The sequence below is a fragment of the Saccoglossus kowalevskii genome, chromosome 16 (assembly GCF_978046115.1).
Source record: "Saccoglossus kowalevskii chromosome 16, keSacKowa6.1, whole genome shotgun sequence".
Lineage (NCBI taxonomy): Eukaryota > Metazoa > Hemichordata > Enteropneusta > Harrimaniidae > Saccoglossus > Saccoglossus kowalevskii.
Window position 1 is genome coordinate 33,064,859 of NC_140656.1, and position 12,979 is coordinate 33,077,837.

The 12,979-nt window shown below is 35.2% G+C and overlaps 1 protein-coding gene across 3 annotated transcripts in view; it reads right to left on the reverse strand.

The window, feature by feature from the left end:
- The window catches only part of LOC100372317 (neurofibromin-like), an 87,464-nt gene that overhangs the window by 22,227 nt on the left and 52,258 nt on the right, over positions 1 to 12,979 (reverse strand). For all 3 annotated transcript variants that reach the window (XM_085491395.1, XM_085491393.1, XM_085491394.1), the window contains 9 exons: positions 9,001 to 9,098; positions 7,745 to 7,919; positions 6,857 to 6,976; positions 6,198 to 6,315; positions 5,210 to 5,350; positions 3,862 to 4,076; positions 2,736 to 2,797; positions 2,449 to 2,563; positions 319 to 399 (listed from right to left, as the gene is read on the reverse strand). In XM_085491395.1, coding sequence (XP_085347521.1) covers positions 319 to 399; positions 2,449 to 2,563; positions 2,736 to 2,797; positions 3,862 to 4,076; positions 5,210 to 5,350; positions 6,198 to 6,315; positions 6,857 to 6,976; positions 7,745 to 7,919; positions 9,001 to 9,098 — 1,125 coding nt within the window. The remainder of the gene's footprint in view (positions 1 to 318; positions 400 to 2,448; positions 2,564 to 2,735; positions 2,798 to 3,861; positions 4,077 to 5,209; positions 5,351 to 6,197; positions 6,316 to 6,856; positions 6,977 to 7,744; positions 7,920 to 9,000; positions 9,099 to 12,979) is intronic.

Here is a 12,979-nt window from a genome sequence, read left to right on the forward strand (position 1 = left end):
AAAATGTACAAAATTAATTATCAACATCCAAATATGTTATAAACACTTAATGATATTATACGATAGAAACACACTCAACAAAGCCTTGAAAAACGAACTGACTTTAATGAAAATAGGAATATATCAAAGCCACAAAGCTCCTGTATAGCTTTCACCAAACCGGACACAAATTCACAAATTACTAGCGTTTATTTTGCACACAGATTGAGTTTGCCTTTGCTCATTTATCGTCTCACTATCATGGTTGCATCACATATTTCAGAACACCAAAGCTGTAACTATAGCAACAGATAAGTTGTGACATAAATGCATTCTTACTTGCTGGAGAAGAGGCTGTAACCTTGTAAGACACATGACAATGGAATCAATTAACACAATATCACTGAAAGTATCCAGAGCCTAAAAACAATGGTGAGAGCAAAGTATCAGTTAATTAAAGAATCACTGTGATAGTAGTCATCAATTTTAAATTACAAACAATGTATTTAGTACCATGGGAATCAAATCAAACGTGGTGTGACTATGATGCATTGATACTTTACTAACAGAGATATATTTAATATATAGTAATTAGAGGGTATTGTTATGTGATTTGAACGTTAAATTTCTTAGTAAGGTGGGATGCAGAAACCCTGCTTGATACCAACAATTATGGCATGCAGTAACTTAGGGATACTGAACCATGTATAACAAGTCATGCATGGCATAGTCCCCGTTAGTTATCAAATCTAAGTTATATTAATAGTTTTGTTTATAGTAATATAGTACAAGTACTTGTCCATATTGGGCCATTCCAGTTTATATTTGCACCCCCCCCCTGTTGATGAGTTTGTGTGTTCATACAGGGTATAATTTCCATGGGTGTATAAGTCATACAAAGTTTTATTTCCAAATCACCATTCACCATACAGTAATGGAAATCCAAAACTATAGTTACTACTTATGGTGTTGATGAGTTCCTTTGTGACACCATACAGAGTAGGATTTCCAAATATAACTCTCATCATATGCTAATTTACCAAGTTAAAAATTTTATATTTGATAATGGAAATCCAAACTAGTCCTGATTCACGGTGTTGATGAGCTCATTCGTCCCACTATCATTATCTAATTTCAGTAATAACTATTACATACTGGCCCAATACAGTCAGAATTCCAAATTTTTTTAGTCATACAGTGTTGGAAATCCAACCTAATCAACTGGTATGTGGTGAGATAAACTAGGCCATATTATATTTAGTAGCCATAACTGCCTGGATTTCCAGAATTTTTTTTCCATACTGGTCTGGATTTCCAGATTCTGTTTCTCCATATACAGTTGGAATTCCGAGGTATTTTCCCCATCATACAGTGCTGGAAATCTGACCTCATCAACAGGGGGGTGCAGATATAAACTGAAATGGCCCATTGAGAGATATTGCTCTGGAGCATCCATTGTGTCAAACAGGTGGCACTATTCAGCACAGACCTGTGTCATACGACACATAACTAGCCTCTGAAGGCTAAATATCCATCCGCCACCATTTTACTCAGCGTTTCTCCAGCAGAACTATATACAAGTATTTTTCTTATTTTGAACACATTCTCTCCCGATTTTTAGCAAGATTTATTCTTTAATGAGTTGATCAATTACAATAACACGCAACACTCATCAGAATGTTTCATTTTATTATTAATAAAATGCATGTAAATTGTGAGGTCAAAGGTCTAATTTTTCTCAATATTGCATTGACACACAGAATGGCGCAAACTAACCGAATAGCGCCACCTGTGTTGACACAATGTGGAAATAGTTTCGAGCACTTTTCCCATAGGTTCCACGTGCGGTATGTGTCAGATAAGTTGGTTTGCGGCAATCTGCATATCAATGCTGCAACATCATTAAAACAAAACCAGTCGGCCATTTTGAATTGGATTGTCAAACCAATAAATCTGATACCAATGTGATGATGTGAAATAAATATTCAAAATTTAAACACAATTATTCAAAGCATGTCAGTCGGCCATTTTGAATCTGATCTGAAAAACAAAATGACGTGCATTAAGGTACCATAATGTCCAATGTATGTACCAAGGTTGAAAAAAATTCATCTGTATACAAGCCAAGAAATGCTTGATTTTGATGACTTTTTAATACAAAAATGGCCGCCATTTTACCATCTTGAATCAGATCATGAAACAAATTGATGTGCATATGTATAATATTATGTATGATGTATGTTTGAAGTTTGAATGTAATCGGTCCGGGCATGTCCAAGACATAGGTCCGAACGCATACATGGATGCATGAACACATACACAGCGGTCAATCCATAAGTTCCTATTTTCGAATATTGTACTGTACTGTACAGGCATTAATTGGTCATATGGCAAGATGGGAATAAAATTAATATTAGAACTATGAGGGCGCTATAACAAATGATATGAAGGTGGTGTTGCACAACTTACCTTGGATAGTATCCTAAGTAACTGTTTGATCTGTGAATTGCTTGTGGATTTACTAATACATCCCAATGCTACCATAGCACGGGGTTGCAGAGCTGGATTGTATTGAAATGCAAACCTACAAATGATATCAAAACAGAAATTATTTCACGCGTCAACAAGTTTGATTCAAATGGATAAAACTGCTTTCTGAGATAACAAGTCATTCATTTATAATTGTAAATAAAAATATACAATTTGTGTCTATCAATAACACTTAATATGACTTCAAAATATATTCCTGGTGTCACCTTTTTCCCTGTTCTGTCCACTTCTCCAGCCAAACACAATCAGGAATGTCTTCCATACATGCCTGCAATGAAATACAATACATCCCATAATATTCCCTGTAGATTGCTGATCAGCTGATTTTAGAAAGGGTCCCCAACATTATAATTATCAGCAGATGTTTTTTTGTTTTACAATAACTATGCCGGATGAATGCTGGATATAGGCATAGTAAACAGGTTTTTGCATTACAGTCTCAGTGAGTTCTCAAGTTTAAGAAATATATAAGATTTAAACATGAATGTCAGAGATATATCTCCAAAACAGCATTCACTAAAACAAAATGACCACCAGTCGGCCATTTTGAGTTCGATCCGACAAAAAAAGAAACATGCATTAAGATCCCATATAGTTCAATGGACAAGTTTGAACAAAATCTGTCTATGCATGAGAGAGATCCAGACCCGAGGATGCAGAAATGTTTGATGAATTTTTAACATTAAAACAACGGCATTCAGCAATCTGAATCAGATAATCAAATGAATGCAACATGATGTATATGTTAAGTTTCACCACGATCAGTCAGGACATGTTGGAGATTTAGCGCTAGAACTGCATTCATTAAAACATAATGGTTACCCTTCGGCCATCTTGAATCCAATCAGAAAAACTAACCAATGTCCAATGTTTGTACATGATCAAAATCCGGTACTGGATTGGCAGAATTGCTTGATTTTGATGATTTTTTGACAATAAAATGGCCGCCATTCTGCCATCTTGAAGGAATACATGTGCATATGTAGATCTAAAGCTTAAAAATGTTTGGTTTTGGAATGTCTGAGATATAGCGCTGAAACAGCTTTTGTTAAAACAAAATGGCCACCTGTCGGGCCATTTTTAATTTGATCTGAGAAACAAAATGTTGTACATCAAGGTACATCAAGGTTCCATAATGTTTGATGTTTGTTTGAACAAAATTCATCCATAGACGGCTGAGACCTGGCTCTGGAATGGCAGAGTACTTTTAAACAATAATGTTATTACAAGGATACCATAAATTATGCACTCAGACAGTACAGTCTCTCTCCACTGTCCTGATGAATACTTACTAGTATCCTCACAATAAACTCGTATTAATATCATTCATACCTCCATAATTTCTAGAAGTGCATCCACAATGACCTCCAATGAACTCAGTGGCATCCGTTCACATTGTTGTGGAGAATGACTGACAGATCGATCACGATAACTACTCCTAAATGCCGTCACAGCAGCTGATTTCACTTTACTAATACCAAACAACAAATAGAACTTAGGAAGTGAAAATTCAGTCAGACTTAGCCTCAAAACATTCTTGGTTTCTTCTGCAAATGAAACATTTATTGATAGTTTTATCACATAGAATACCTGTCATTCAACCCAAAAAGTGAATAAACTGGCTTATTCAATTTCAATTCAATTCAATTCGTTTATTTAAAGTCAGTTTGAAATACCTAGCCAAAGGTATCATTGACTACGGTACTAAAAATTACATCAAACTAAAGCAAAAATTACAAAATATCTAACTGATTGCAAGTTGCGGGTACTGTTCATAGTGATTGAAGGTGTATGATAAACTGATCAAAACAGAGAAAATTGGTACAAGTAGTAAATTGAATATAACTTATTTCCAAAAATGGAAATATTTTTCAAAAAAAAAATCGTTCTTGTGAGGAACGTACACATTCAATACAGCATTGCGTTCAAATCAAACTTGTGATGCTATTCAAAGCATTCCTGTCATTTGCCAGAGCTGTCATCTCTTTCACAAATATAAACATGGTATTTTGTTTTATTTTTTTGCTTTGTTTTTAGAGTATGGTTGTTATTACTCTATAGTTCATTGAAATATACTAGAATTGTTGATTTTGTCATGCATCTCGTCTAACTATGCATATGCTATATGGAGTGTGTTTTAGCCCTGAAATCTTAATACAAAACGTGCAATACACAGCAAGTAAATTCTAACCCTTTAAAATGAATTAGAATTATACCAGTTTAACACAAGTAAAACCAAATTCTATGTGAAAATCACCAACGCAATATAATAAAAATCATGGCATTATGTTTTCAGAATCATATCTCTATTAGGTGTTTCTAAAAAAATACATCCCTTACAATAGTAATATAATTAAAAAAATATTGTTGAGAGAATTTGAAATTTACACATAGCACCATTATATAAACAGTGATTTTTTGGTGTATTCCTTGTGTGAGCAAATGACCTTGCTTGTCATTAAATATTTCACATAATACTAAACAATCAGCTTGAGTTGAATCTTGCAACAACCAGGTGATGATTTGATTGGCTGATTTTGTGTGGTTTATAAATGTATAAATATAATGTATGTTTCAATTTAAATGCAATGCATTATTTCAATGAAGATTGCCAAATTTAATACTCTCTTGACACACTGCACAGAGACAATGTCAGGAAGAAAGAAAGAAATTTACTTACCACTGAAATTCAATTGAGAACATGTACATAAAGAGTGTATAATATTGATAACAAGACCATGAATTGAGGCACGCAGTGATAGGGGACCGGTGGACACCATTAATATTACAATATGAAACAGGGATGGAAGGTTATTGGCAACTGGAAAAGAAAATAATTAATATTAAACATGAATAAACATGAACATTGCAGTAAGTTAGTAAGAGAAATATATTTGTGAGTTTGGATGGAAACTTAAAGGGCAGTGGTCTTCATGCTGTGTCCTGTTCGATATGGGACTGATAGCGACGTAGACAACACATGTAAAATACATAATGATTGTTTATTAACATTTGTGCTCCTTGAGATATCAGTGGAACAGAGACATACATACATGGTAAAGATTAAGTTTTATGTATTTACATATGGTAGAAACAAGCCATGCATGGCACAGTCCCTGTTAGTTATCAAATTTAAGATATATATTTTTTTTATAGTAATATAGCTAGAATATAACCATGTCAGGAATATGATTTTTTAACATTAAAATAATTGACATTTTTATCTGATCGTCAAACAAGTACTTGTCCATATTGAGAGATATTGCTCTGGAACAGCATTCAAAATCAACCATTTTGAATACATGTATATATATAACAAGATGTATAACGAATATATAAAATTTGAATATAATCAGTCAAAGCATTTAAGAGATATGGCTCTAGAAGCCCAATCATTAAAACAAAATGGCCGCCAGTCAGCCATTTTGAATCCAATCTGAAAAATAAAATGATGTGCATCAGGAACCCGTAATGTCTAATGTATGTATCAAGTTTGAATGAAATCCATTCATAAATGCCAGAAATGCTTGATATTTGATGATTTTTTAAAAAAGAGGCAAAAATGAATACACAGTTCACTGGTCCACAAATACTGTGCAGATTCATATTCTAAACCATGTATCATATTTGTGTGACAGTGAAGTCATTTAACAGTTGTGAGAACTTACCATCTAAACAGTTGTTGAATGAAAGCATAAGTAGATATCTAGCGAGTATAGCAATATCATCCCACATAAGGTGCTGTTCTAACGTTGATGTTGGAGACATACATGTCTTGTCTATCAGCTGAGAGAATACAAAACATGAGACATTAAATGAATCTATTTAAACCCAATATATCGTAAAACACCATCATTTTCCAACCAAACTGTTTGTACATCATTTTGCAATTGTTCATGTATTTCTTTTTTTTTTATTTTGAACCAAATGGACATAATCTTCCAATGTATCCAGATTTTGATTTTAAAACAATTACACATTCATTCACCACTGAAAACAATGAATGAGTATCGGACATTGTGACCAATACTCACTATATTTTGAGAGTTCAGCTCTTATCTGCTGCTACTCAAGAGAACAACATCTGGGTAGGTCACTTCAAATACTGCTTTTTTTTAACATAGATTTTCAGCAATATTAAAGCGAGAGGGTCATCACCAGCGCACCAAGCGACGATAACAACAAGGGCTAAAAATGCAAAGGCTAATGGGTAGAAACTTGTCTGTAAACAATGACACATGGCCATCTGACGTATGCGCAGGTGACGACTCCCTCGCTTTAATGCTGCTATGTTAACATCAACATCAAATGTAGAGGGCGCTCTCACCTTTGACATTCTCTCAATGACTTTTTGTGATACCAATTGAACATTGGCCGATGCTAACGCTACTGAAGTGTCTGCCATTACTTCTGCTTTCTGTGAACCAAGCCCACCTGTAGCACTTGTCTATACAACAAATAAAACAGTTTTATTACAAGTAAACTGCAGCTCTGGGTGTATAAAGGAAAGATGGCAACCTGATTTAAGTCTGCAAATCACACTCCATTATGATGCATCTGGTGGGAGTGCTTTGCAAAATGGCTTTGTTTTGAATGCAGAATGCATTGAGTACTTCCATCATACCCGATACATAATCTATATTTATAGAATACAATGTTACTTTACTAGTTGAGCAAGAATTAAACACAATTGTTGTTGAGTTGTCAAAGTTGATGCGAAAGCAGTTTTTTTAAAAAATGTTCAACATGACTGTCAATCAGAGGATTATTCAAATCAAAGTTTTAACACACACTCCACACATAGCCACTATGAGTTGTGTATAACAGTGTCAACAGACCGATGACAATATATCCTTTTATTGTAAACAATGGTGTTTGTAAGATTTGATATGATGGTTTATTACCCATATTATTCGTGAAAAATACAATTTTGAAATAGGGAAAATATAAATTTATTTACAGGTAAAAGGAATTTGAAATAGCTTTAGGAAGCTAATCTTGTCAAATTCCTTCAAATTCCAAATTCCTTCCATTTATACATAATAAACAAATTACATTTCCCATCATGCACTGGTGAGAAAAGTCACTTCAACTGTTTGGTATCTGTTCATTATTAATATTCAATGTATTTAGGCAATAAAAATGCATTTTTATTTTTAGATTAATCAATTAAAACAAAACGAGATAATCTGTGGTTTATTCACCATTCACTTACCTTAATATAACTATCAAGTACTGCATCTACCAGGTCTCCTACTTGTCCAATATTACCCCAAATCTTCGCTTGGATGGACGGATACATCTCTTTCTCTTCTATTGTCATCATTATTAATTTATCTAAAATTACTGCTACTTTGGACCTTTTTGCTTCATCTGGGTGCTTACAAAACCTGTACAAGCATATGTATGTATGAAATGTTAGTCTAACATTTCACTCGTTAAGTTAGGCAACCAAGTTGCACCAATATCAAACTTACACTTTCAAGTTAGACAATCAAGTTGTTCCATTATCAACAATTTTGTGAAGTTAGGCAAACAAGGTGACCCAGAATGAACTACCTCACAAAGTTAGGCAACTAAGGTGTCACAAAATAAACAAACTTTTGAAATTAGTCAGATGGTTTCAAGGTGTGGTTACCTAAAAGCTACACATTGATATTTCACCTTACCATTCATTTGTCAAGTTTAAACGCCAGTGTCATTTACCTGTGACAAGTTAGGCAGCCAAGATGGGCAACCAGGATCTAACATACCTTGCCAAGTTAGGCTGCCAAGATGGGCAACCAGGATCTAACATACCTTGCCAAGTTAGGCTGCCAAGATGGACAACCAGGATCTAACATACCTTGCCAAGTTAGGCAACCAAGATGGACAACCAGGATCTAACATACCTTGCCAAGTTAGGCAACCAAGATCGAACATACCTTGCCAAGTTAGGCAACCAAGATCGAACATACCTTGCCAAGTTAGGCAACCAAGATGTAACATACCTTGTTAAGTTAGGCAGCCAAGATGGGCAACCAGGATCAAACATACCTTGCCAAGTTAGGCAGCCAAGATGGGCAACCAGGATCTAACATACCTTGCCAAGTTAGGCAGCCAAGATGTAACATACCTTGCTAAGTTAGGCAGTCAAGATGTAACATACCTTGTTAAGTTAGGCAGCCAAGATGGGCAACCAGGATCTAACATACCTTGCCAAGTTAGGCAGCCAAGATGGGCAACCAGGATCTAACATACCTTGCCAAGTTAGGCAGTCAAGATGTAACATACCTTGTTAAGTTAGGCAACCAAGATCTGACATACCTTGCCAAGCTGGGCAGCCAAGATCTAACATACCTTGTCAAGTTGGGCACCCAAGATGTAACATACCTTGCCAAGTTAGGCAACCAACATGTAACATACCTTGTCAAGTTAGGCAACCAAGATCTAACATACCTTGCCAAGTTAGGCAACCAAGATCAAACATACCTTGTCAAGTTAGGCAGCCAAGGTGTCATGTACTCTAAACATAAATGTTTCAACTCTATACTGGACTTTCTAAAACCTGATATACACTCTTCTAAAAACTGCAAAAAAAGAAAAGAAAAAAAAACGTTACATTTACAGTCTCGCTATTAAGCAGTAATAAGAATATCACAGTGAATCTCTACCAAAAAAAAACATCACTTAAGTGAAAGTACCCATTTTTTATTTATTCACAACATCCAAGATCCAAGAGGAACAGTTAACAAGACATGAATGTCATAGTCCCCTTTATTTAATTATAAAACACTCATGTTAAAATAATACATGGAACTTCTGCAAACAATTGAATTAATATGTACTCTATGTGGGTACAACCATAGACCCTCTAATAGAGGGTCTATGGTACAACTCATCATAAAGTGATTTCTAAAATCTCAGAGTACACAAGTGCAACCAAACTATGTCTCATACATTAAACTATGTATACATGCTCAAGAAACTGCATTCATAAATCTGAGTAAACCTTGATGTACCTTTAAGGTATAGATGCAGGTTCGTTAGCACTTGAGAGTGGATTTTCTTTTTTTTTGCTTTTTATTATCCAAACAGTCTTGGCTATAGACTGTTAAAATTTCACAGCATTGTGAATAGTGGAACATACTCAAAAGACGATTTTAAAATATAGAAAAATGGTACAAACATTCTCTCTTTTGAATGCTTAGCAAGATTTAGCAAGGCTGTACATGAATAATCAAAAAGAAACATGGTGAAAAAAAAGTAATGACGGGATCTCCATATTATGCACTATATTTAACTTTTTACAAAACGATAATAGGTTTAAATTTGGAACTGTTACAGTCATTTTAATTATGAGCATTAGCAAACTTCTTACTAAGTGAATGGTTATGCAAATTAGCCATTATCTCCACTTGAGTTTTTCAGTTTACCATGGAAGTTCAAATCTAAATAGCTCGCACAATTCTTGTTTATTTTGAGTGAAACTTTCACACAACGTTTATCAGTTGTTTATTAACAAATGGGCGTCCAGGCGTATATTTAGTATGTTTTGTTTTCATATTACAAAGTTGTCAAGCAGGATGTGTGCCGTATAGTCAATCCCGGTCAGTATTTCACACTTCGAATGTCATTGTCCGAGAATGCAAAGCTTTAAAAATAAGCCCTGACGTCCTTTTGTTCGTAGAGACGTTGTCAAAATAGTGTGAAAATGTCAAGACAAACTGACAAAAACTGTGGGAGCTAATTAATTTTCAATCTCTCTGACCAACCAGAAAACACGAACGAAGATAATGGCCGTTTTATGAAAGTGACGTTAATTGTCCACAAAAATGGCTATTGCATCACGACGACGTGCCAAAATCCATCATACACCGACGCTTGCTGATGTTCAATCGTCAGATAAAAAAATAAAATAAAAATATTTAGAATACTAGGGAAACGGACGTAAAATCGTCCGCGGAGTCAAAACCTTGCGTGAAAACTGTCATGGCGTCGTGTTATCTTTTCCACTTAGAGAGGGGCACAATGGATTACATAAAGCCGATGAGATATTCATACAGTTATACAAACAAAGCGATCCCCATTGGGTGGGTTGAGTCTAAATTTACCTTTCCTCAAACCTTTAACAAATACTCTGTATGGCACAGTTTTTCACGATCTCCGGTGAAATGGATCGTGCGAAGTTAGACGGCCAGGTTGAAATGGGCCGTAGTATTTTGCTACACAACGGCTAGTGGCTATTCACAGTTTTTGTACTCAATCACTCAAACACCGGTGAGAAAAAGTCAAAATGGAAGACAACTATTGTACACCGAAACAGGTTTCATTCAACTACGAGCAGACGCGACGGGTCGATAAAAAATAAAACGAACCCTGACCTTTGAAAATACCTCATTCATAGAGTGCCATAGTACCAGAGGTCGCCGAGCACGGCCATACAACGTACTTTGCGACATCGCTACAGATGCATGCTAGGTGACAAGGGGGTTTCCGATTAAGGTAACCAAGATAGCATCGCAGAGTGCGTGATTTTTCCGCAGTGTTTAAAAACAGCATCTCGTTGCCGATGTTTCTGTAATTTTCGGGTTATTTTTTATTTTTAAGTAACCGAGCATTTCACGTTTGTGTATTTTGCCACTGAAACGTTAGTTATCGATGACAGCACAGCAATGGTCTGAATGGTGTTTATCCACTACTACATCGCAATGCTATCAGCAAGGTGATCGTTACAGCGAAACGACACATGTAAAATTAGTCAGTTTTATAATGCATTCGGAGAAAAAAAAATGCTTGAAAAAAAAAATATTTAACAGTACTCCACTGGAAGCTGCCAGGCTAGAAGTTGTCGACATGTTGCGAGATAAGGGTGAAAAAGTTTACTTATCATTTACAACTGTATGTTTTTTGTATTCCGCTTGCATGCTGGAAGCGTCTACGTCTTGTCTTTTTTTTTGTAGTTTGCAAGACTAGTTGGTAGCGCTTGAGGTAAGTTAAACAGGGTCGCGGACAGGAAGTTACACATTGCCGCACCGTAACTGAGGCCAGCAACTCATTTGCATATAACATCAACAGTGACTTGTCAGTCAAAGAGCAACGTAAACAAACTTTCGGGACTTTTAATCACATACGCGTGCCTCGATTCCCTATATTTTAAAATCCATTTTTGGGCAGGTTCCAGCATTGACAATGCTCCGAAATTTGAACACAATCTAGCCAAGACTGTCTGGGTAAGAAAGGCAAAAAAAAAAAAAAATCACTCCGAATGCCCACGAACATGCATCTATACCTTAATAACAACTTGACTTCTTTGTTAATTCTGGTCTTTGTATATTACCAGGACCTGGGTTTGTTTCATTATCACCACTATTATTTCCCATCAAAATGTAGCCCTGACACCCCTCTACATATTCTACTGAGAATGTAATGTTACGACCCATCTGTCACTGATTCAGATCAAGGTATGCAATCTAAGCTAATTATTTATTCTGAGCATGCTCAGTTGTTCTCAGTGCAGTCGGGAGAGGTAATTTTGGATGAAAATCTTGAAAAAGACCCACATAGGGTTTTCAAATCTGGAAAAAAAAATTATGTGCATATTCAACAGAGACTTGTTCATCAACCTGCCAAGTTTCATTGATATCTGCTGCAGAATTTCTGAGAATATGTTGGAGACATAAAGGGGATGGACGGAAGGAAACCAGAAATAAGAAATAATAGTCGTCTTTCAGGCTACGACTGAACGGGGACTAAAAATGTACATGAAATATGTCATGCTAATAAATTAAGTTGAAATAAACACTTTTTCCTTGTCAAAATTTATCTCTTCATTTAACATAATCGTCATAATCTTGAAGGTTCCTTATCAATCGACACAGAAAAACAAAAGTAAGGACAAAAGAATTAATTTCCTTTTATGGTGTGAGCAACTGATTTCCCTGACCAACCAAATCTGTGGTTTGTCATACATAGATCAAACACAGTTTATTGTGTGGTCAAAATCTTCACATTTCTGGTGTTAAGCCAACCCAAAACAAAATATTTGAAGAAGTTGAAGAAGATTTTTATATTACAAACTGCTCGTCTCATGAAACATAGAGATGCTGAATTGTTCGAGTTACATACATTAAGTTACAAACATTTGAGTTACGAAAACATTGAGTTACAGAAATGTGCATGCCCATATTTTTGAAACCACGCCTACTTTTGTGAAACCACACCCGAATTGCAACTCGATGTTCAATTAACAGTTAACAGTTACTTCAAAGAAGTAAGCCCTAAAGTTGAAACAAGCAAGCTTAATGCATGGTTAAAAATGAATGATGGTATGTGGATGTTTGAACAATAATAAAAATCTACATTGATGTAACTTCAGTTAACTGAAGTTTGAATAATTAAAGTTAATTAAAGTTTGAGTTACAAAATTTTAAAGTTAAACAAAACAAAAAATATATGTTGCCCGTAACTC